We start from the raw sequence: 25,016 nt of genomic DNA on the forward strand, positions 1-25,016 counted from the left end.
TATACCTGGCTACTGCTGTTCTAACAAGGGAATTTCATCATAACTGCAACATAGTAACATAGTAACATAGTAACATAGTAACAACATAGTAACCAGCTGCACACTGTGCAGATCGTAGCTGTATGTATGGGAATCAGATTTCAGCTGCAGTGTGGGGCGGAGGAGATCTTGCTGCCTGTGCTCAGGCTGTGTAACATGCAGAGATGGGAGAAAGAGCTCTGCCCTGTGCCCTGCCAACAGTGACTGCTGTCCTCTCTCCTGCCAGCAGGGACCCCTGTCCTCCCTCCTGCCAGCGGGGACCCCTGTCCTCCCTCCTGCCAGCGGGGGGACCCCTGTCCTCCCTCCTGCCAGCGGGGGGACCCCTGTCCTCCCTCCTGCCAGTGGGGGGACCCGTCTTCCCTCCTGCCAGCGGTGACCCCTGTCCTTTGTCCTGGCAACGGTGACCCCTTTACTGCCCTGTTGACCTCGGTCTTCTGCCCTTCTGATCCCCAACACACTGCCTTACCAATTCCTGTGCACTCCCCTGCTGGCCTCCAATCATTTGCCCTGCTGACCCCTGTATACTGTCCTAAAAACCAATAGCTACGGTACACTACCCTAAAAACTGCTGACCCTATCCTCTGCTCTACTGACCCCCCTGTACATTGCCCTGATGACCTCCCATCCTCTGCCCCTTTGACATTTTTTTTATTGCACCCCCACATCAGAAAGGCTAGATCTGGCCCTGACTCACAATACTGCAACCCAGTTTTAATCAACCTGCGCCAAATATCATTTTCACTGCTTTTCAGGTAGCAGATGTTATCTGCAGAAAAATGACATGATAGAAACTTGTCAAGCAAGAAATATATAGGCTGCCATTGCTAACCTTCCTTGCTGAGAATGCTAATTGCCTGGCTGACTCACTGACCTGGAATGTATATGGAATAAGGATTTCTGTATTTAAAAACTTTCATTTGCTGCATTCATTTTACAGGTCTCCGACTGAAGCACAGAAGCCAGACACAGTCACGCCACTAGTATCTCCAAAAAGAGACCTCAAAAAATCCATATTTCTTTCATGACAGGTGAACTTTTTTCTCCTATTTTTACTTATCATCTACCAAAATGTTGAAAAAGAGAAAGTTCTTACAATTTGATGGTGGATATCCAAGATTTGAAGGTTGGCCTGGAATTTGCGGTTGGAACTGGTGATGTCCAGTATTTCCATCTGGCATATTGCCATGATGTACTAGAGGCTCAGAAGGTAAACCATTGAGGTTGTTGACTGATGGCGGAGCTGGGTGGAGACCAGGTACCATGCCCCGAGGCTGAGGTGGAAAACTGCCTGACATAACTGGGCTAGGTGGCATCTGAGAGTTACCTGTAGAAGGAGGACCTGTGAAAAAAATGAGGTGTGAAATTACTAATTCCAGCATATTTTTTAAGTCACAGCTATAAACAATACCATGAGTAAGATAATTCTACATTATTATAAGCTTTTTTATGCCTAGCAAGCCAATATATCAACTCATTTTGATTCTTAAATCTGACACAAAAAAAACACAAGATTGTCAGCATTTAGTAAACATTACTAAAATAAAACATAAAACAGTTAAAAAAAAAAAGGAAACATTTTTCTTTATTACAGTTATGTAAGTATAACAAAATTAATAATGTAGCTTGAATTAATATGTGGCTTTAAATACAACTGGATAAGTACCCAAATCCACACTGCACAATGCTGACAGTCTAAAACAAAGAACATGCTTATAGTAGGCGAGAGTACAGGGATAACCTCACCATTGCGCTGCTACTCTTTTTTTTGTACAGTCACCAGAGAGTTCCAAGGAGGAAAACCTAGTTTACTCAAATGAATTGTGATCTATGAATAGAGGAGGCAGGCCTTTTAATCAGCTGCCTGTCCTCCATTCATAGATCGCTGTAGTACGGCTTCTAAGAAAGGAGGAGGGGACAGAAAGGGTGGGCATGGTCAAACACTGTTAATGGGTGCCTGGGGCAGCCTCCTCAGTTCTATTAACCCCTGCCACACTGAATCAATGTGGTGGCGGGAGTGGGGTATTATCGCAGGAGGAAGCTTTCACCTAAACCAGGAAGCAGAAGTACAAGGGACATAGCACACTGATTGTAAGTAATGTCACTTGTGCTTATTTCATTTTTTTAACTAACATTGGCAGCTGACATTGAGATAAAATATGAACAGAAACAAAAGATTACCATAGCCACCTATCTGCATGTTGTTCAGCTGGTTTGTCATCTGATGGACTGGTGGAGGCGGTGCACTGTTGAACTGTGATGGAGTTTGACCAAAAGGCGAGTAAGAAGGGGAGGTGTTGCTGGTATTAGGGGGCCTACTGAACAACGAAAATAGTTAATTACAGAACCACAGACCACAATAACATATAATATATCTTACATTTGGCTAAACTATACCTTTGCATGTTTGGGGGTGAATTTGGTCCATTATATATATTATTTTGAGGAGGAGGTGGGGCGTTCATTGGACCAGAAGATTCAAAGGGTCCAACAGGTTTCAGCCCACCTATAAGAAAGCATATAACATTTTAATTATACTAATATTTACACAGGAACAGAATATTACATATATTACATGTACAAAGCAATTTAAAGTGGTTGTAAACCCACCTAACAAAAAAAAAAAACTAACACCTGCAAGACAAAGGCATAATGAGCTAATATGCTATGCATAATAGCTCATTATGTAATACTCACCTGAGATCGAAGACCTCGCTGCGGTGCCCGTACACCGCTCCATCGGCCAACATCACTCCGGGGGTTATTTCCGGGGTATTGCAGCTCCGGCGCTGTGATTGGCCGAAACCGTGATGACGTCACATACGTGCCATTGCTTCAGTTTGTGTCAGTGCGCATGTGCCGATGGCGTCATGCAAATACAGGGGATATCTCCTAAACCGTGCAGGTTTAGGAGATTTCCTGGGTAGCTACAGGTAAGCTTCATTAAGGTAAGGCTTACCTGTAGCACAAAGTGGTCTGTAAGGGTTTACAACCACTTTAAACCTGTCCTTACCCCTAAGAATCTTATAACGTAATACCTCCTCCAAAGTTAAGTAGTTAAACATCAGTACCATCACTTAAATATAGATATACTTTAAATATTTATATGCTAAACCAGGGGGTCGCCAAACATTCTAAACAAAGAGCCAGTTTATTGTCCTTCAGACTCTAGGAGGGCCAAACTGTAGCCAGCGGGAGTGTAAATGTTCCTAGCATCAGGGGGAGTAAACATCTCACATTTGGTATTAGTGGGAAGACTAGTGCCCCGTCGTTGGTATTATTGGGAGGAATAGTGCGTCATTGTTGGCGTGGAAGAAATGGTGCACAGCTGTTGATGTCAGTTGGCAGAACAGTCTTTCATATCGGTTATGCTGTATCACTTCAACAGAGCAATGTACGCATTTTATACCATGTCATTTTTTCAATAAAGAAGATTTTACCTTGATTATTCCAATCCGGAGTGCGGCAGTCCAGATTTTTCATTGCACCTATACCATTGGAATAGCAATCGCTCTCACAATTCACCCAGCGGAGGACGGGAAATTCAAACCCAGTTACCTGGAGCGGTGGTCACCAACCAGTCTTTCATATCAGTGGGAGGATTAGTGACCCAAGGGCCGGATAAAGGCAGGCAAAGGGCCACATTCGGCCCCCTGGGCCACAATTTGGAGGCCAATGTGCTAGATCAAGAAATCAGTTTAAAATCATTTTGTTGTTGATGCGGTTTGTTATGCACTCCTGTGACACATTTTCAGCCAACAGACGTCACTCAGCCAATCCAGGCTGGGGAAAGATCCCAACTATATTCGGGATCCACCCACATGCCTGGATCAGCAGCTGGCTCAGCCTCTCAGCTGTGTCGCTGGGAGATTAAGCCAGACGCTCCTATCCCTCCCCAGCCGAGTGCTCCAGTGAGTGCTGGAAGGGCGGAGCAGAGAGCCGGTAACTAACAGTCAAGCCTCTCTGCTCAGAGCGGAGGGGAGAACTGAATGATCAGCTGTATTTGAAAACTCAGCTCTCAATGCAGAAGCAGCAGGGGACAAATGCAGTTTTGGATCAATACTGCATCCACCTAGGTAAGGATAAGCTTTTTTGTTTTTGTTATTTTAATCCATACTTCTCTTTTAACCGGTTCAATACAGGGCATTTTCACCCCCTTCCTTCCCTGGCCAATTTTTAGTTTTCAGCGCTGTCGGACTTTAAATGACAATTGCGCGGTCGTGCAATGTTGCACCTAAAAAAAATTGACGTCCTTTTTTCCCCACAAATAGAGCTTTCTTTTGGTGGTATTTGATCGCCTGTGCGGTTTTTATTTTTTGCGCTATAAACAAAAGAAGAGCGACAATTTTGAAAAAAACACAATATTTTTTACTTTTTGCTATAATAAATATCCCAATTTTTTTTAAAAAAAACTAATTTTTTCCTCAGTTTCGGCCGATACGTATTCTTCTACATATTTTTGGTAAAAAAAAATCGCAATAAGCGTATATTGATTGGTTTGTGCAAAAGTTATAGCGTCTACAAAATACGGGATAGATTTATGGCATTTTTAAAAAAAATATATTTATTTATTTTTTTAGCGGCGATCGCGATTTTTTTTCATGACTGCGAAATTATGGCGGACACATCGGACACTTTTGACACATTTTTGGGACCATTCACATTTATACAGCAATCAATGCTATAAAATTGCATTGATTACTGTGTAAATGTGACAGGCAGTGAAGGGGTTAACCACTAGGGGGCGGGGAGGGGTTAATATGTTTCCTAGGGAATGCTTCTAACTGTAGGGGGAGGGGACGTACAAGGGGAGGAGACCGATCAGTGTTCCTCTGTTCTGGGAACACAGATCGGTCTCCTCTCACCTGACAGGCTGTGGATCTGTGTGTTTACACACACAGATCCACGGTCCAGCCCGGTTAACGGGCAATCGCGTGTGCCCAGCGGACATCGTGGCCACCAGGCACATGCACCGGGTCCCGAGCAACGCGGCGGGCACGCGCGCGCACCCCCTAGATGGCCGGGAATCCCAGGACGTCATATGACGTCCACCCAGGATGGGAGATCCCATCCCAGGACGTCATATGACTATATGTGGGTAGGGAAGTGGTTAAAGATGTCATATTGACCCACAGTGTGACCAAATACCAAGCCCAAAATTCATTGTTCCTAATTTAGATTTTGTGCAAAGATTAAGTGGGTCACACAATAAAACATCAAAACCATTCATCATTGCATATTTAAATTATACTGACCCATTTGGGGTGGTGGAGAGCCAATGTTTGGACTGGAATAATGTCCATAGGTAGGTGATATTGGAGAAGGCCCATAGCCGCCTGGAGGATAACCTGACAAACCAGGCTGATGTTGAGTAAATGGAGGAGTTGCTACATAGCCTTGCTGACTCATTTTGATGACACTTTCATTAGATGCTGTAGGATCTCAGATTACCTGTAAATCAGAAAGGAGAGCCTTTTGTAAACTGTGTACATGGACTACAATGTCTTTCCTCAGTAATCAACTGTATGTAGACATACAGTATAAGGCAGATATTACTATTATGATAAACCATTACTTAAAAGAGCGGAAAGGAGCATAAAGGTAAACAAAGATGGCACTGTTACATCAGTTTCACAATACAGTTTTATGGATGTACTAAATATTCTCATTCTTCATAAAGACATCCATAAACACACTCATAAACAAGCTCATTATCAGGTAGATTAGTCTCCATTTGTCACAAACAATTCCATGTTTGAACTTTGGGTCATTAGTGGCTACTGAATGTCTGTTTGGAATGATTATTAACCACTTGTTTACTGGGCACTTATATCCCCTTCCTGCCCAGGCCAATTTTCAGCGCTCTCACACTTTGAATGCCAATAGAGCAGTCATGCAGCACTGTACCCATATGACATTTTTATAATTTTTTTCACACAAAGAGTTTTTTTTTCTGGTGGCATTTAATCACCGCTGGGTTTTTTCTTTTTTGCTAAAAAAAAAAAAAAAAAAATTTGAAAAAAAACAAACAAACCTTTTTTCATATTTTGTTATAACATTTTGCAAACATTTCTGGGGACAACCCAAAATGTAGGATTTACTTTCACTTTCATTGATAATAGTAAACAAAAGAAATAGAGAGGGCGAATCTCCTTAACGGGGGCACAGACATCAATAAAAACTAACAAATGTTCTGATCCTTCTCCACTCTATCCAAAACGAAAAAAAAAGTTTTGACTTCAGTTATACTTCATTGTCGACGGTCACACTGCCGCGACATGAAGTCATGTGACTTACAGTGCAACTTGGCGTGACTTTGGCTTCCATTAAAGCCAACTTTCATTAAAGTCTATAGGCACAAGTCAGATAGAAGTCACCTTAAAGTAGTACAGGAACCTTTTCTAAAGTCGGAGCAACTTCAGTAGTGCTAATTAAGACAGCTCTTGTTGACTAAAATGGGATTTCACATGTCACACGACTTAGGGTCTCACAAGTCAGATCCCAAGTCATGGCAGTGTGAACCAAGTCTAATGCCCCATACACACGAGCGGAGTTTCCGTCGGAAAAATCTTGGATGGTTTTTCCGACGGAATTCCGCTCAAGCTTGGCTTGCATACACACGGTCACACAAAAGTTCTCTGAACTTTCGAACCATCAAGAACGCGGTGAGGTACAACACTACGACGAGCCGAGAAAATTAAGTTCAATGCTTCCGAGCATGCGTCGAATTGTTTCCGAGCATGCGTGTTTTTTTGCGCGTCGTAATTGCATACAGATGAACGGAATTTCTGTCAAGAACTTTTTCCGTCTGAAAAATAGAGAACCAGCTCTCAATCTTTTGCTGGCGGAAATTCAGACAGAAAAAGTTGGATGGAGAATATATACGGTTGGAATATCCGACCAAAAGCTCCCATCACACTTTTTTTGACGGAAATTCCACTCGTGTGTACGCAGCATAAGAGAAAAATATGACTTCTAATCAGTTACTCTTATAATACTGGCATGTTACACGTCAAAAGATAAAAATTATAAACATGGTAAAATAACCTGTGTTTTTTCAGTCACTTATAGGTAAATTCCAATAATACTATATAACCAAAATGTTTTAGAGAATCTTTCTAAGAACTCCAGGGCATCTTTGTATTCTTTTTAAATACAAAAGAGTATTTTATTTCTTGTCTAGAATTTCGACTATAACTTTCAGTTAGAGATATTTTCTAAAAATTCCCTCACACAGTGAAAGCGCTGACTGAACAGCTGTACGATGCTGTATTCTCCATGCTTTGTTTACCATGAAGGAAGGGGAGGGCAATGTGTGCTTTACGTGGCAGAAGCTTGAGCTTTGGACACTACATCACTGGAACGGATCTGCTTGCTTTCCAAGTCTAACCCAGAGTCAGTGTGATCACGCTAATGTCAAATAAGAGGATGATGCAGATTGTGACACATGAGAAGGAGGTGGTGGCCTCGTACTGATGAATCACAAGTATCAGAGTCAGCTTTCCAAGTTGCCAGTGCAATCGTAGACATCACAATGCTTCAAAGCAGTGGAAAGTGACAATACTGACATTGTTGTCATGTAGCAGACTAGGTTCCTGTTACACATGCAACATTTAAACGTTACTGGAAGGTAATGTACTGTACATTCTTAGGAACAGTACTGGCAGCAGATGAAGAAGTGGTCAATTTCATCCCCTCGCCTTCACATTAATTGCTTTATCTGTTGGTATAAAGCCTCATGCTAACTACACAGTTTACAGCTTACAGGATGTCCCTCAATTGATGTTCATACTGTGCAAGATTTTCTAACAACCTCTTTAGTAGATAAAAATCTGTGGACTACCTCCAATTATGGGGTCATATGCTGATAAAATTCCCCGTAAACCTCAGCTCAACCAAGGTGATATTTCAGTTTTAGGTATTATCTATGGTTTGACTCTCCCAATGACTTTTTATGTCTCTTGGACATTTCAGAGATGAGCTCTTCCTCTCTAAATTTCTGTCTCTTCTTCCACCCACTATAAAGCCTGAGTCATTCTACTAAAATAGAGGCATTCCCGGAGTCAGTGGGATCGCTCATACTGGTGCAGCAGTAGTGCAGGCCTGGGAATTTGAGAGCAGAGATCTCAACAGCAGAGCGAAATCTAAAGCCCACCAGTTAGTGAACCTTGACTGACCAATGGGCCACAACTTGTGGCTCTGATTTCAAAACTCACTGGACCTGCCATTGCCGTACAAACTGAGTATTGTCCTAAAACAAAAGTGTAAGCTTGCTATTTTAAAGTAGAATAGAAGGTAAAAGCTTTTTTTTCCATTTTGGATAAAGTAAAGAAAAGGGGTATATTCCCTGTCAGGCTTGTTTGCCATCTGTGCACCATTTAGGAGATTTAGCTTCACTTCCTATCCCATAGGTACAACAGGAAGAGATAGAAAATCCCTCCAAAGTGAGGGAACTCACTGGTTGTCACCAGGGTAACCAGAATTAGTGTCCACATTGGAAGATTTGCTCTCTATTCCTTTTCTGGTAGTCAATTAAAATTTGGGATTTTCAGTCACTTTCAGTGAGAATGGTTTTCAGGACAAACAGAGAGGATAAATCTCTCTAACAGGGACAGAGACAGCAATAAAAACCTGTGAGGGGTTATAATCCCTCTCCAATCTAAAATGGAAAAAAAAGTGCCTTCACTTTAAAGGAGAAGTACAGCCAAAGCTCGTTTGGCTGTACTTTTGTGGTTCGTTCTGCACTCCTGTGACCCATTTTCAGCAGGCTGAAGACCTTGTCGGCTGATGCCACAGAGCCGGTCCAGGCTCAGGCAAGAGCATGACAATGAAGTCGGGATTCGCCCACTTGCCTGGGCCATCAGCCAGCCCAGCCTCTCAGCTACCCGCTGAAAGACTGAGCCGACCGCTCCCGCCCCCCCACCACCTCCACAGCCCAGTGCTCTAGTGAGTTCAGGGGGAGGGGGGGGGGGGGCAGAGCAGAGAGCCATTATCTGGCAGTCACCAGTTATTTGCTCAGGGAACTCTGAGAACCGAGCAATCAGTGGTGTTTGATCGCTCGGTTCTCAGTGTTAGAGCAGGCGGGGGACAAATGCAGCATGCTGCATCCACCTGGGTAAATATGATTTGGGGAAAAAAAGCCATACTTCTCTTTTAAGCTGATAACCAATCAGAAACAGATAATTAAACCTCTTTTTGATCAGAAGTAGACTGTTATTTGATAGAACCGTAACCTTATAAACAACTGCAACCAACATACAGTATGTTTATTAATAACTGTGGATCTTCCATTTTCTGTTATGGCTGGTTTTCTTGAGGACTGCATTGGCCATATATTCCCAACAGAGTTTCCCATCCTCCTGACATTTTACATGTGATTTTACTATACGTACACATTCTGGAATCTGATTTGTTTTTTTATTTGTTTTTTTTTTTACAAATTATCATTAACTACATACGGGATACAGCTTGCTTGAAAGCTTGCTTTGTGTGACTGATACCCCAAATAGAGCCAAAAATATGTATGTATGTATATATATATATATATATATATATATATATATATATATATAACTGCTCACTTGCGACCCTTTGTTTGAAGCAATTTTTTGGAAAAAAAAAACACACACATTCATGAATTAAAAAAAAAAATTAAAGAAAGGCCAATTTTTTTGTATAATGTGAATGATGATGTCATGCCGAGTAAATATATACCTAACATGTCAAGCTTTAAAATTGCGTCTGCCTGTGGAATGGTGGCAAACTATGGTGTTTAAAATTCTCCATAGGACACATTTTAAACACCTTTACAGGTTATCAGTTTAGAGTGGCACAGGGGCTCTGGTGCTAGAATTATTGCTCTCGCTCTGACGTTCGCGACAATAACTCACATGTGTGGTGCGCTCACCATTTACTTATGCGTGCGGGAGTAACATATGCATACGCATTTGCGCGTAAGCACGGTGCGACATAGGTGCTTTAAAATTTTTTATTATTATTTCTTTTTATATAAATATATCTCCGAGATATGCCCCAGTTGATGACCTATGGTGTCGAAACGCGCCAGTTTGCTTATCTTATGCCCTCCACATTGCTTTTATACTGCTATTTTTGTAATCACAATTTTTTATTCTCTTTGCATCTGTTCATTGATCTATGATCTTAAATAAATCTCATTGATTGACCTGCACCATTTGAAGCCACTCTTTTTATATTTTTTCCTGTATACATGGCTCCTGTTGAGAACGTCCACCCCCATGGCTATCCTCTGAATTGACTCACCGGTTGGCTTATCGATGTTGTCCGGTCGCATGGTTCGGAGCTCAGAGATCTACCGTTTGGTTTCGTCCAGCCTCATCTTTACCACACGAGAGAGCTAGGAATTAAGCGCTCAGAGCCCGTTAGGCTCACTGCCATATGGTACGTGTGTCCACCACACTTGGTAAGAGTATTTCATCTTTTCCATTTGAAAATAGGTTTGAAGTCTCCACATGTATCTCAGTTATTTCATTTGAATCTCAGTTAACCATCGTTTTTGGCACTTTTTGGACTTTGGTGTTTATAATTTTTTGGAAACGCATATTATGTGTTGCTATGCTGTTATACAGTGAACTTTTTCCTTTATGCATTTTAGTACACTTACTTTTTGTGTACAATTTAATCATGGCTTATTATTCTTGATTTGTTTTATGTTAGCACTTTTGCACATGCACTTATAGTGAGTGATTCATCATCACTCTCATATTAGTGATTTCTATCACTGTGTGCTTCCCTGCGGGCAGAGGTATTTCACTATTTAGCACTACACTAATTTTTTTATACATTTATCTGGACTTTGAGTGTTAGCAGCTATATTTTTATTGTTTTTGGTTTAATTCAGTTTTTTCCCCCATTCCACTTATTTATTTATTTTATTTTATTTTATTTCAGGTACTTATATAGCGCTGTCAATTTACGCAGCGCTTTACATATACATTGTACATTCACATCAGTCCCTACCCTCAAGGAGCTTACAATCTAAGGTCCCTAACACACATTCATACATACTAGGGACAATTTAGACAGGATCCAATTAACCTACCAGCATGTCTTTGGAGTGTGGGAGGAAACCGGAGTACCCGGAGGAAACCCATGCAGGCACAGGGAGTACATGCAAACTCCAGGCAGGTAGTGTCGTGGTTGGGATTCGAACCAGCGACCCTTCTTACTGCTAGGCGAGAGTGCTACCCACTATACCACTGTTTATTTTATTTTACACTTTTTTGTACTAACTTTATTGCTATTACAAGGATGAACAACATTTCTTCTGATAGCATGGGCCGTGACAGGTCCTCTTTATGGAGAGATTTGGGGTCTATTAGACCCCAAATCTCATCTCTAGCCTCCCATGCAGCCGATCAGACACAGATCAGTCTAACTGGCTGCTTTCCTGGCCACTGGTGGCCAGGTAAACAAAGGAGCGCAACTGGAAGTGAGGAACTACTCATCACTTCTGGTTTCCGGGGGTTATAGAGAGAGGGGAACAACGTCAGTTCCTCTCTCTCTGTACAGGGCAGTCATCTCCACCGGCTGCATTGCTTCCGGGCACTGCGATGGGACCAGAGAGCCCGGGAGAGGCAGCAGCGGCGGGAGGGGGGTGGGACCCCATTCCGCCACCTGCAAAAGTGATCTGAGTGGCTAATTAGCCACTCAGATCACTTTTGCAAAAAAGAGAATCGCCTGCTGAAAAGATCGATACTGGGATGATGCCTGTAGGTACAGGCATCATCCTGGTATAACCACTGAAACCCAAAGACATCCATGTATGTATCTTGGGCATCAAGTAGTTAAGGTAAAAAAACTTGAGGCTTTACAACCACTTTAAAGTGGTTCTAAAGGCAGAAGGTTTTTTTATCTTAATGCATTCTACAGCAGACCTCCCTAATACTTACCTGAGCACCATCTCGATTCAGCTATGTTGAACAAGAGCATCGGCTGTCCGGGACTCTCCCTTCTGATTGGCTGAGACACAGCAGCAGGCGCCACTGGCTCCTACTGCTTTCAAAGTCAGTGAGCCAATGAGGAGAGAAAGGGGGCAGGGCCGAGCCGCATCTCCGTGTCTGAATGGACACACAGAGCAGCAGCTCAGGTGCCCCCATTACAAGCTGCTTGCTGTGGGGGTACTCGGCAGGACAGCTTGTATAACAGTGTAAATTTGCTGTCCTCTCAAAATAACTCAACACACAGCCATTAATGTCTAAACCGCTGGCAATAAAAGTGAGTACACCCCAAGTGAAAATGTCCAAATTGGGCCCAATTAGCCATTTTCCCTCCCCAGTGTCATGTGACTCGTTAGTGTTACAAGGTCTCAGGTGTGTTAAATTTGGTGTTATCGCTCTCACTCTCTCATACTGGTCACTGGAAGTTCAACATGGCACCTCATGGTAAAGAACTCTCTGAGGATCTGAAAAAAAGAATTGTTGCTCTACATAAAGATGGCCTAGGCTATAAGAAGATTGCCAAGACCCTGAAACTGAGCTGCAGCAAGGTGGCCAAGACCATACAGCAGTTTAACGGGACAGGTTCCACTCAGTGCAGGCCTCGCCATGGTCGACCAAAGAAGCTGAGTGCACATGCTCAGTGTAATATCCAGAGGTTGTCTTTGGGAAATAGACGTATGAGTGTTGCCAGCATTGCTGCAGAGGTTGAAGGGGCGGGGGTCAGCCTGTCAGTGCTCAAACCATACACCGCACACTGCATCAAATTGGTCTGTATGGCTGTCGTCCCAAAAGGAAGCCTCTTCTAAAGATGATGCACAAGAAAGCCCGCAAACAGTTTGCTGAAGACAAGCAGACGAAGGACATGGATTACTGGAACTAATTCCTGTGGTCTTATGAGACCAAGATACACTTATTTGGTTCAGATGGTGTCAAGCGTGTGTGGTGGCAACCAGGTGAGGAGTACAAAGACAAATGTGTCTTGCCTACAGTCAAGCATGGCAGTGGGAGTGTCATGGTCTGGGGCTGCATGAGTGCTGCCAGCATTGGGGAGCTGTGGGAGGGAGGGAACCATGAATGCCAACATGTACTGTGACATACTGAAGCAGAGCATGATCCCCTCCCTTCGGAGACTGGGCCGCAGGACAGTATCCCAACATGATAACGACCCCAAATACACCTCCAAGACGACCACTGCCTTGCTAAAGAAGCTGAGGGTAAAGGTGATGGACTGGCCAAGCATGTCTCTACCTAAACCCTATTGAGCATCTGTGGGGCATCCTCAAATGGAAGGTAGAGGAGTGCAAGGTCTCTAACATCTACCAGCTCCGTGATGTCATCATGGAGGAGTGGAAAAGGACTCCTGTGGTAACCTGTGAAGCTCTGGTGAACTCCATGCCCAAGAGGGTTAAGGCAGTGCTGGAAAATAATGGTGGCCACACAAAATATTGACACCTTGGACCCAATTATGACATTTTCACCTAGTGGTGTACTCAATTTTGTTGCCAGCGGTTTAGACATTAATGGCTGTGTGTTGAGTTATTTTGAGGGGACAACAAATTTACACTGTTATACAAGCTGTACACTCACTACTTTACATTGTAGCAAAGTGTCATTTCTTCAGTGTTGTCACATGAAAATATATGATAAAATATTTACAAAAATCTGAGGGTGTACTCACTTCTGTGAGATAATGTACATCAATAAGACATAGGTTTAGCAAGCACATAACTAACTAATGCATAGGAGGGAGACTATGAGAGGTAAGACAAGCATGGCTTGTAAAGGTCACATTTCTAAGCCATTGTTTTGGAAAGCGAATTATAAGATGTAGCCTTATCTGACGGGCAGTGTGCCATTACCGCTCATGCTAATCATAAACATAAAAAAAGCTTTGCAGCAGGCGGAACACTCTTTGAATTAGCTAGAGATCCCCCTGATGAAAAACAACTTGATGAGCGAGTAATCTTAAAGATGAGTCATAGATTGTTCCTGCACTTAGAGACCGAAAACAAAGACGTTCATTTTAAAGTGTGAAAACTAATCTAAGAATGTTAACAAAAGTATGTATAGGACAATACTGATTTTTAGGCTGTTTTTGGAACTTTTTCCCCAGAAACAAGTTTAACCATTCAATTTAAGGTCACCTAAACTGGAGAACTGCTGCAAGCAGCTGACGCTTGTGGATATATAATACAGGCTAGTAAAGAAGTGTCAAATGTAAGATTCCCATTGCTACAGCTCCAACATAAGCTACATTAAAAGTGGTTGTAAACCCTCACATATATACCCAGTGAAGTGACTGGCCTCAGGTGATACACAGAGATGAAACACAATTTCTACAACAGTTGTACCTAGTTATCTATAGCTGTCTTTCTCCTACATCCATTCAAAGAGCAGAATTTACACAGGGATCTCTAAGCTCTGAAAAGAAGGGTGCGGAGAGCTGAAGTTTACATCGGTGAAGAGAGCTCTGAGCAGGGTTGGATTAACATATGAGCTACTTGAGCTGCAGCTCCAGGTCCCTTCATTAAGATAGGCCCAGCCCAGTGGTGTGAGTCACTAAGTGCTGCCCAGCTCTGCTCTGTGTGCAGTGTACACATTATTATTATTATTATTATTATAGATACAGGATTTATATGGCGCCAACTGTTTGCGCAGCGCTTTACAACATCAGGACAGACAGTACACTTACAATACAAATAAATACTGAGGGATCAGAGGGCCCTGCTCACATGATTGATATGTAAATGCCTAGTGGGCATTGACATGTAAATCTCAGTTGCATTGATATGTAAATTGTGAGGGCATTCATAGTATGTCAAACTCCCTGAACCCTGGTCCGCTATCACCTTTGCTGAATGCTGCTGACATTGGGGATGTACAACAAGCCCTGCCTGCTACAGTCAGTGAGCCTGCCATCAACCTGTACTGCAAAGGTCAGCAGATGGTTTTGGGGGGGGTTTCCAGAGCTAAACAGAAGAAGGGATTTCAGTTTGGAGGGCTCTCTCTCACCCCTCTCTCTCTCACCCCCTCCCCTTCTCTCTCACTCTTCCTCTCTCTCTCACCCTTTCTCTCTCACCCCCTCCCTCACCCTTCCTCTCTCTCTTCACCCCTCCCCCTCTCTCACCCTTCCTCTCTCTCTCTCACCCTTCCCTCTCTCTCTCACCCCTCCCCCTCTCTCACCCTTCCTCTCTCTCTCACCCCTCCCCCTCTCTCACCCTTCCTCTCTCTCTCACCCCTCCCCCTCTCTCACCCTTCCTCTCTCTCTCACCCCCTCCCCCTCTCTCACCCCTCCCCCTCTCTCACCCCTCCCCCCTCTCTCACTCCCTCCCCCTCTCTCACCCTTCTCTCTCTCTCACCTCCGCTCCCCTCTCTCACCCTTCCTCGCTCACACCCCTCTCTCTCTCACCCCCTCCCCCTCTCTCACCTCTCTCTCGTCACCCCCTCCCCCTCTCTCACCCTTCCTCTCTCTCACCCTTCCTCTCTCTCTTCACCCCTCTCTCTCTCACTCCCCTCCCCCTCTCTCACCCTTCCTCTCTCTCACCCCTCCCCCTCTCTCACCCTTCCTCTCTCACACCCTCTCTCTCTCACCCCCTCCCCCTCTCTCACCCTTCTCTCTCTCTCTCACCCTTCCCTCTCTCTCTCACCCTTCCTCTCTCTCTCTCACCCCCTCCCCCTCTCTCACTTCACCCTTCCTCTCTCTCTCACCCCTCCCCCTCTCTCACCCTTCCTCTCTCTCACATCCCTCTCTCTCTCACCCTTCCTCCTCTCTCACCCTTCCTCTCTCTCTCACCCCTCTCTCTCTCTCCCCCTCTCTCACCCTTCCTCTCTCTCTCACCCCCTCCCCCTCTCTCTCCGTTCCTCTCTCTCTCACCCCCCTCCCCCTCACTCACCCTTCCTCTCTCTCTCACCGCCTCCCCCTCTCTCACCCTTCCTCTCTCTCTCACCCCTCTCTCTCTCACCCTTCCTCTCTCTCTCACCCCTCTCTCACCCCCTCCCCCTCTCTCACCCTTCCTCTCTCTCTCACCCTTCCTCTCTCTCTCACCCCCCCCCTCTCTCACCCTTCCTCCTCTCTCTCAACCCCCTCCCTTCACCTCTCTCTCTCACCCCTCCCCCTCTCTCACTCACCCTTCCTCTCTCTCTCACCCTTCCTCTCTCTCTCACCTCCTCCCCTCTCTCACCCTTCCTCTCTCTCTCACCCCCTCCCCTCTCTCACTTCACCCCCTCCCCCTCTCTCTCACCCTTCCTCTCTCTCTCACCCCCTCCCCCTCTCTCACCATTCCTCTCTCTCTCACTCCCGTCCCTTCCTCTCTCACCCCTCTCTCTCTCACCCCCTCCCCATCTCTCACCCTTCCTCTCTCTCTCACCCCCTCCCCCTCTCTCACCCCTCCCCCTCTCTCACCCTTCCTCTCTCTCACCCCCCTCCCCCTCTCTCACCCTTCCTCTCTCTCACCCCCTCCCCCTCTCTCACCCCTCCCCTTCTCTCACCCTTCCTCTCTCTCACCCTTCCTCTCTCTCACCCCCTCCCTCTCTCTCACCCTTCCTCTCTCTCGTCACCCCCTCCCCCTCTCTCACACCTTCCTCTCTCTCTCTCACCCTTCCTCTCTCTCTCCTCTCTCTCTCACCCCTCCCCCTCTCTCACTCTCCCTTCCTCTCTCTCTCACCCCTCCCCCTCTCTCACACCCCTCTCTCTCTCACCCTTCCTCTCTCTCTCACCCCTCTCTCTCTCCCCCTCTCTCACCTCCTCCTCTCTCTCTCACTCCTCCTCTCTATCTCACCCTTCCTCTCTCTCTCACCCCCTCCCCCTCTCTCACCGTTCCTCTCTCTCTCTCTCACCCCCTCCCCATCACTCACCCTTCCTCTCTCTCTCACCCCTCTCCCCTCTCTCTCACCCTTCCTCTCTCTCTCACCCCTCCTCTCTCTCTCACCCTTCCTCTCTCTCTCACCCCTCTCTCTTCTCACCCTTCCTCTCTCTCTCTCTCACCTTCCTCTCTCTCTCTCCCTTCCTCTCTCTCTCACCCCTCTCTCTCTCACCCCCTCCTCCCTCTCTCACCCTCCTCTCTCTCTCTCACCCTTCCTCTCTCTCTCACCCCCTCCCCCTCTCTCACCCTTCCTCTCTCTCTCACCCTTCCTCTCTCTCTCACCCCTCTCTCTCTCACCCCTCTCTCTCTCACCCCCTCCCCATCTCTCACCCTTCCTCTCTCTCTCACCCCCGTCCCCCTCTCTCACCCCTCCCCCTCTCTCACCCTTCCTCTCTCTCACCCCCTCCCCCTCTCTCACCCCTCCCCTTCTCTCACCCTTCCTCTCTCTCACCCTTCTCTCTCTCACTCCCCCTCCCTCTCTCTCACCCTTCCTCTCTCTCTCACCCCCTCCCCCTCTCTCACCCTTCCTCTCTCTCTCACCCTTCCTCTCTCTCTCCTCTCTCTCTCTTCCCCTCCCCTCTCTCACTCACCCTTCCTCTCTCTCTCACCCCTCCCCCTCTCTCTCACCCTTCTCTCTCTCTCTCTCACCCCTCTCTCTCTCCCCCTCTCTCACCCCTCCTCTCTCTCACCCCTCCTCTCTATCTCACCCTTCCTCTCTCTCTCATCCCCTCCCCCTCTCTCACCGTTCCTCTCTCTCTCTCTCACCCCCTCCCCATCACTCACCCTTCCTCTCTCTCTCACCCCCCTCCCCCTCTCTCACCCTTCCTCTCTCTCTCACCCCTCCTCTCTCTCACCCTTCCTCTCTCTCTCACCTCTCTCTCTCTCACTCCTTCCTCTCTCTCCCACCCCTCTCTCTCTCACCCTTCCTCTCTCTCTCAGCCCTTTCTCTCTCACCTTCCTCTCTCACCCCCTCCCCCACCCTTCTGTCTCTCACCCTTCCTCTCTCTCTCACCCCCTCTCTCACTCACCCTTCCTCTCTCTCTCACCCCTCCCCCTCTCTCACCCTTCCTCTCTCTCTCACCCCTCTCTCTCTCACTCTTCCTCTCTCTCACCCCCTCTCTCTCTCACTCCCCTCCCCCTCTTCGCACTCACCCTTCCTCTCTCTCTCACCCCCTCCCCCCCCTCTCTCTCACCCTTCCTCTCTCTCTCACCCCCTCTCTCTCACCCTTCCTCTCTCTCTCACCCCCTCCCCCTCTCTCACCCTTCTCTCTCTCTCTCACCCTTCCTCTCTCCCTCTCACCCTTCCTCTCTCCCTCTCACCCTTCCTCTCTCCCTCTCACCCTTCTCTCTCTCTCACCCCTCTCTCTCTCCCCCTCTCTCACCCTTCCTCTCTCCCTCTCACCCCCTCACCCTTCCTCTCTCTCCCCCTCTCTCACCCTTCCTCTCTCTCTCACCCTTCCTCTCTCTCTCACTTCCCTCCCCCTCATCTCACCCTTCCTCTCTCTCTCACCCCCTCCCCCTCTCTCACCATTCCTCTCTCTCTCACCCTTCCTCTCTCTCTCACCCCCTCACACCCTTCCTCTCTCTCTCACCCTTCCCCTCTCTCTCACCCCTCTCTCTCACCCCCTCCCCCTCTCTCACTCACCCTTCCTCTCTCTCTCACCCCCTCCCCCTCTCACCCCTCCCCCTCTCTCCCCCTTCCTCTCTCTCTCACCCTTCCTCTCTCTCTCACCCTCCCCACCCTTCCTCTCTCTCTCTCACCACTTCCCCCTCTCTCACCCTTCCTCTCTCTCTCACCCTTCCTCTCTCACCCCCCTCTCTATCTCACCCTTCCTCTCTCTCTCACCCTTCCTCTCTCTCTCACTCTTCCTCTATCTCTCACCCCTCTTCTCTCCCCCTTCCCCTCTCACCCTTCCTCTCTCTCACCCTTCCTCTCTCTCTCACCCTTCCTCTCTCTCTCACCCCCTCCCCCTCTCACCCTTCCTCTCTCTCACCCTTCCTCTCTCTCTCACCCCTCTCTCTCTCACCCCTCTCTCTCTCCCCCTCTCGCACTTTTCCTCTCTCTCTCACCCCCATCCCCCTCTCACCCCTCCCTCTTTCTCTCTCTCTCTCTCTTATCCTTCCTCTTTCTCTCATCCCTCTCTCTCCCCCCCCCTCCCCTCCTCTCTATTTAATTTAATTTGCTTAAATATTTAATTTGTTTTAACAAAAAATTGTTTGCATTTTCATTTTATTTCTATACAAAGGCCACGAAAATCCTCAGCACCAAGCCCATGATGCTCCTTATCCGGCCGTGGCTGAGAGCTGATTGGAAGGGACACGCATCCTCTTCACACAGCACACAGGAACAGAGCTGAGGCTGTCAATCAGCTGGAGGTCACGCCCCTGTCACCATTTTTTTCTTGGTGTCAGGAAAATTTGTCAGAAGTGACTATGCTTATAGTAAAGAAATGATACAGCAGACAGAAGTGCTCTAGATTAAGACAAGTACACACAAGTACAAGTATAGAGGGATATGCTTTGTTCATATTTCATATCAGAGGTTTACAACCACTGTAAGTTTTTGTTTTCCAGTACTCCAACAGATGTTGGGCAATAATGCAGGCGGTGAGTAGGGGTTCCCATTCATTATGAACGATATGTGGCTGAAATGAAAGGTCTTCTCAAGCATTGGAAGAGCAGTGCCCTACTATCAGACGATGTTGGGCTTTTGGCATGGCATGTAACTTATTAGGCGGAGCATGTACAGTGCCACCAGGAAGAAGCATGCATATTTTATGTTAATGCCAACCATGGTTGGACATCCTCTATCTGTGGTGTAGAGTTGCATACATTTAGGTTAACTAGACAAAAACCCAACAATGAGCTTTGTGTGTGCAACTAAGTGATGAGGCTGTAACCGAATTCCTCCATAGTGGAGCTACCAACAAAGACAGATGTGTGCCAAGCCAAATTATCCACACTGTTGTAGCCAGATTTATTGTGCAGAGCAATTCATGAGACTTGTTGGATAAATGTGTTCCTCACTGCTAGGACTGTAGTAGAGCAAAAGAAGAATGCATCTGTCATGTTATAACAAACATCCATTTGCCTCAAGCTGTGCAATGTGGAGTCAATGTGGAGATCCCTGTGCAGAGGTATTCTGAAGCAGTAATGATTTACATTGTAAAACTTGTGTCTGTCAGTCATTTCTTTGCCAAAGAGTCACTGACTCTGGGCACTGAGACTGGCAGCTAGCAAGTACAAAGTCACGGTTGGTGCAGACTAGACACCATGCATGTCGCCCAAATGGAGCTCCTGAACTATTCTTGGGCGACATGCGTCCCGCGATTGCAGCACGTTTTATCGCACGACAATCGCGGCAGACCCGCACTGAGATTTGAGGTGTCATTCAAATGAATGGCATCTCGATTGCGAGTAGAGTTGCTACCTCATCCCTTTAAACCCGAACACATTATTAATTACACAGGTCCTGAGGCTAATTTAATGCAGATAAGGCACCAAGTGAGTTTAATTACCACCTTAATCAGCCACAGAACCTGTGTAATTAATATGTGTTCGGGTTTAAAGGGATGAGGTGGCAACCCTAATTGCGAGTCCTGCATTTTGTCATTCACACCTCGACGCTGTCAAATTGTGGGCAGATCCGTGGCAAATCTGCCCGCAATTCAAAACGCTGTAGTGTGAATGCAGCCTGAGAGTTAGGTTCTATGCACACTAGCGTTTTTTTCTCCTAAAAGCTAAATGGTGTTATCTTATGTGCCCATGCACACTACTTTAGGCTATTAGTGTTTTTTGGGCTTCAGTGTCTAGGAGCAGAAAAAAATATGTTTTTGTAGAGTTTCCTGGAGCGTTTTTCCAGCAGAAACGCTCCTAAATGCTACTAATAGCATTGTTTTTAGATTTTTTTCCCCTTTTACTGCAAAAATGACAATAAAAAGCTAATGCTCCTAAATGTTCCTAAAACGCTGATAAAATGCTACTGCAAAAAGTTATTACCAGCATTTTTTAGCCAGTGATTTTTTTTTCAGCTTTTTTTTTAGCTAGTGTGCATGGAGCCTAAATGTCTACATACAGTACATGGCATTAAAGAAAGTCCTGCCTATCCTGCTTTAAATTCACTGTCTCAAGGAAACCTGTCAAGCTTAAAACATGAAGGTTTCCATTGCTGACTATTGCATTTAAAAATGCTTCTAAAGATGCCCATCTTCCATACTGACCCCTTTTGAGACACCAAACAAAGAAATCTGAAGCCAGCGGATCAGCTAGGCAACTAGCTTTATCAAAAGCATATTGAAAACGGAGATATCTATATTTCTCGTGACAAATTGACATTAAAGTTGAAGTCAGAGCATCTACAGTCAAACAGCAAAACATTCATTTTAATGTAAAAGTAACACCAAATAATCTTTTAAAATCAGATTATATCATCTGATTGTCCTGTTTTCCTTTTCAAAATGTGCAGCCATTCAAATTTAACAGGTACATTTATAATAATTTTACTATTTAAAAATAGAACTATTTGGACCTTTGCATTGCCATAAGAATCATGGATAAGACAAGGCCATGTCTTTTTACCATTCATTTTAATTTTAATCATTATTCTCCAAATTTGCATCCAATATTACTGCTTTCCAAGGCAATAGCATGCAAATGAAAATTTGCAGTGGATGATTGGTCATGCAGTTGTAGATGAAAGAGTTTAAGTGAATCAAATTGTCCCTCAATGATGTGGGGATGTCTGGAAGTGATAGAGACCATCTCTGCTATTTGCAGGGGAGTTTGTCTCTCTGGTCCCATCCTATTCCAAACTCTGATTAGCCCTCCGTCGGTGTGGCCAAGAATAAAGATCTGCAACTCAAAGAAAACGTCCACAAAACCTGGTTTTCTTGGGTGAACTTCACATTCTTTCAGGATTACTGAACTCTACTGGAATCTGGTTAATAGACAGACAAATATTCTACAGGCTATAATAGACCTCCCATAGCTTAGAGGTCAATTCTATATGGTGAGCTTACATCCATTAGCACAGAGTGGTGATGACAACGAAGTGGGCTTATCACACATCATAGAACAGAGCTGGAACACCGACTTTATGTTATTTGGAATGGACAAAGGGGATTGTTATTATTGCTAAGTGGATTTGTTGGACTTACATTGGATTTTTGTGATTAATGGCATGTTATTATGCACAGGAGATATAATTTAATTAATCACGGTTTACTAGTAATGATATTAACAGTTGTGTAAAATTACTGGAAGCACTTTTTATTATTTATTTCTGTTGTTTAACCATTTGCCTACTGGGCACTTAACCTCCCTTCCTACCCAGACCAATTTTCAGCTTTCAGCGCTGTCACACTTTGAATGACAATTGCGCAGTCATGCAACACTGTACCCAAATTACATTTTTATTATTTTTTTTTCACACAAATAGAGCTTTCTTTTGGTGATATTTAATCACTGCTGGGTTTTTAGTTTTTACTAAAAAAAAAAAAAAAAAAAAATGAAAATAGACTGAAAATTTTGAAAACAAAAAAATTTAATATTTTTTTATAAGGTTTTGAAAACGGGTATTTTTCTCATTCATTGATATGCGCTGATGAGGCTGCACTGATGGGCACTGATAGACTGCACTGATGGGCACGGATAGGCGGCACTGATGGGCAATGATAGGCGGCACTAATAGGCACTGATAAGGCGGCACTAATGGGCACTGATGAGGCGGCAATGATAAGTGGCACTGATGTGTGGCACTGAAGGGCACTGATAGGTGGCACTGATAAGCAGCACTGATGACAGGTGACACTGATGATGAGGCACTGATGAGCATTGATTGGCAGCCCTGGTGGGCATTTATAGGTGGCATTGGTGGGCAAAGGTAGGTGGCACAGTGGGTACTGGTAGGTGGCTACTGATAGGTGGCACTGGCAGGTGGCACTGGTGGGCACTGATGAGGCAACCGAGGCTCTCTCTGTGGGGGACTGATGTCCCTCTGACAGAAGCCGGTGATCGGCTTTGTTGTTTCCCTCACGCTGAGAGCTCACAATGGATATAAACCATTGACTGCATCGCGGTTTTGTGGATATTGGTTTGGGGAACGGCCCCTTACTCCGATCTGTGATCAGCCGAGTCTCGTAGACTCTGTGATCGCAGAGCGCGCCGTGCGTGACCCGCAGGGGCGCAGGCAGCTCATGCATGGGAGGATGTCCATGGACGCGCTCCCGGCAATTAAGGCCCGCACTGTAGCCGTCTTTTGGCTAAAGCGCGGGCGGCAAGTAGTCAATATTTTAAGATAAATTATATTTAGTATATAATTAATGGTGTTAGCATAGGTATGATAGAAAAGGAACTGGAGCGCTGAACATACTTACTGCACTTGGTGCTGGATTGTTGCTTCCTGTCCCTAGCTTCCCATGAAGACACCTCTTCCAGTTCTTAGGGCTCACCATTTGAGGTTGAGTTTGCCCTTCCTTTCTACATCCCCTTCCCTCATACCCCACAGGCTAACACAAGTGGCTGGGGGCTTGCTGCAACCAATGTTCAGGCAATTCCACTGAGTAAGCCTACTGTTGCAACCAATATAGCACATCACTCCTGCTGGATTTTGATAGTGCAATTACTATTGGTTCCTGGAAGGGGTGATTGCAAAATGAGCAAACAGTGTGGCCAGACAGTGGAAAAAACGATTAGAATTCTAGTATCCATCATTAGAGGGATCACCAGCAGGAGGAAGGAGGTCCTGATTCCCCTATATAGATCTTTAGTGAGACCTCATTTAGGACAGAGTCCAGTTCTGGAGACCTAAATTACAAAAAGAAACTGATAAGATAGAACAAGTCCAAAAACAGACAACTAAAATAATGAAAGGTCTGGGGGATAAAACATATCAAGCGAGACTTCAGGGACTTAATCTGTACAGTATGGAAGGAAGAAGGCAAAGGGGAGACATGATTGAACCCTTAAAATACATCAAGGGGACGTAACATAAAATAAAAAAACATCAAGGGCATGAACAAGGTTCAGGAGGGCAGTATTTTCAATATGAAGCCAAGATAAAGAGCATGGGGACATGACTTCAAATTAACTAGAGGAAAGTTCAAAACTAATCTTGGGAAGTATTATTTTATCGAAAGAGTAGTTGAGGCTTGGAATAAACTTCCAGCAGAGTTACTGAGCCAGTCACCAATCACGCAGATCACATGACAATGGTAAGCAATGAATGGCTTCCTTTCATACCATTCATTGTGCACAATTGTGTTGCCAATTGTGATTGCACCATGTTATCACTGTGACCAGACAGGCCAATCACAGCCCATCTGTACCATATGATCAGCGGTGGCCTATCACAGCTAATCACAACAATGCACACTTTCAATCAGTAAAAATGTTTGCTTATAGCAGTGAAATAACTGCTATAAGCAATCATAGTGTGTAAAAAAAAAAAACAGATACAAATATATATAAAAAAAATAATAATAATAAAATAATATATATATAGTTTTTACATAATGTTGCCAGTGTCCCTGGTCACCCCCACACCAGTTATATGATGACGCTGTACTGCACTAGTGACAGTATGTAAAAAAAAAAAAAAAAAATATGAAAAAAACTATTTTTAAAAATGTCTTCATTTTCCAAAAAATTGTGACAAAAAACGACATCTTTCTTTTGGGGGACATTTGTATTGTCCTGGCATTTTCGGGTCTCAAGAAATGAGGCCGTCAGTACATCAGGATTGATCAATTTTTGTATATTTACCATAGTTTGTGGACTCTATAATGTTCCTACAGACTAAATCTTATACACTGATTTGGGTTATTCTCACCAAAGAAATGTAACAGACTATAGTTTAGGCCAAATTTATGAAGAAAGATTATTTATTTGCATAAATGTAATTATTATTTATTTTTCTCAGTCTTTTTTCATTTGTTTAGCAAAACTTAAAAAAAAAACAGTAGTGATTAAATACCACCAAAAGAAAGCTCTATTTATGTGAAAAAAACTAAAATAAATTAATTTGAGTATAATGTTGTATGACCACGCAATTATAACTCAAAGTGTGAAAACTGGCCTGGGCAGGATAAAAGTTTGCAGTGTTGAAGTGGTTAAAAGGGACAAAGCACAAGCTTTGGCTATA

At 44.9% G+C, this 25,016-nt stretch overlaps 1 protein-coding gene across 3 annotated transcripts in view; it reads right to left on the reverse strand.

Annotated features, from left to right (window-relative positions):
- The window catches only part of SEC24D (SEC24 homolog D, COPII coat complex component), a 163,539-nt gene that overhangs the window by 110,667 nt on the left and 27,856 nt on the right, over positions 1–25,016 (reverse strand). Inside the window, exons 2-5 of one of the 3 annotated variants that reach the window (XM_073603216.1) lie at positions 5,292–5,487; positions 2,434–2,542; positions 2,218–2,351; positions 1,133–1,378 (exon numbers count right to left, since the gene is read on the reverse strand). In XM_073603216.1, the coding sequence (XP_073459317.1) occupies positions 1,133–1,378; positions 2,218–2,351; positions 2,434–2,542; positions 5,292–5,445 (643 nt within the window). In that variant the 5' untranslated portion in view covers positions 5,446–5,487. Of the gene's footprint in view, positions 1–1,132; positions 1,379–2,217; positions 2,355–2,433; positions 2,543–5,291; positions 5,488–25,016 lie in introns of all 3 variants that reach the window. The other 2 variants (XM_073603224.1, XM_073603209.1) reach the window with 2 other exon arrangements.

This window comes from Aquarana catesbeiana, linkage group LG01 (assembly GCF_042186555.1).
Source record: "Aquarana catesbeiana isolate 2022-GZ linkage group LG01, ASM4218655v1, whole genome shotgun sequence".
Lineage (NCBI taxonomy): Eukaryota > Metazoa > Chordata > Amphibia > Anura > Ranidae > Aquarana > Aquarana catesbeiana.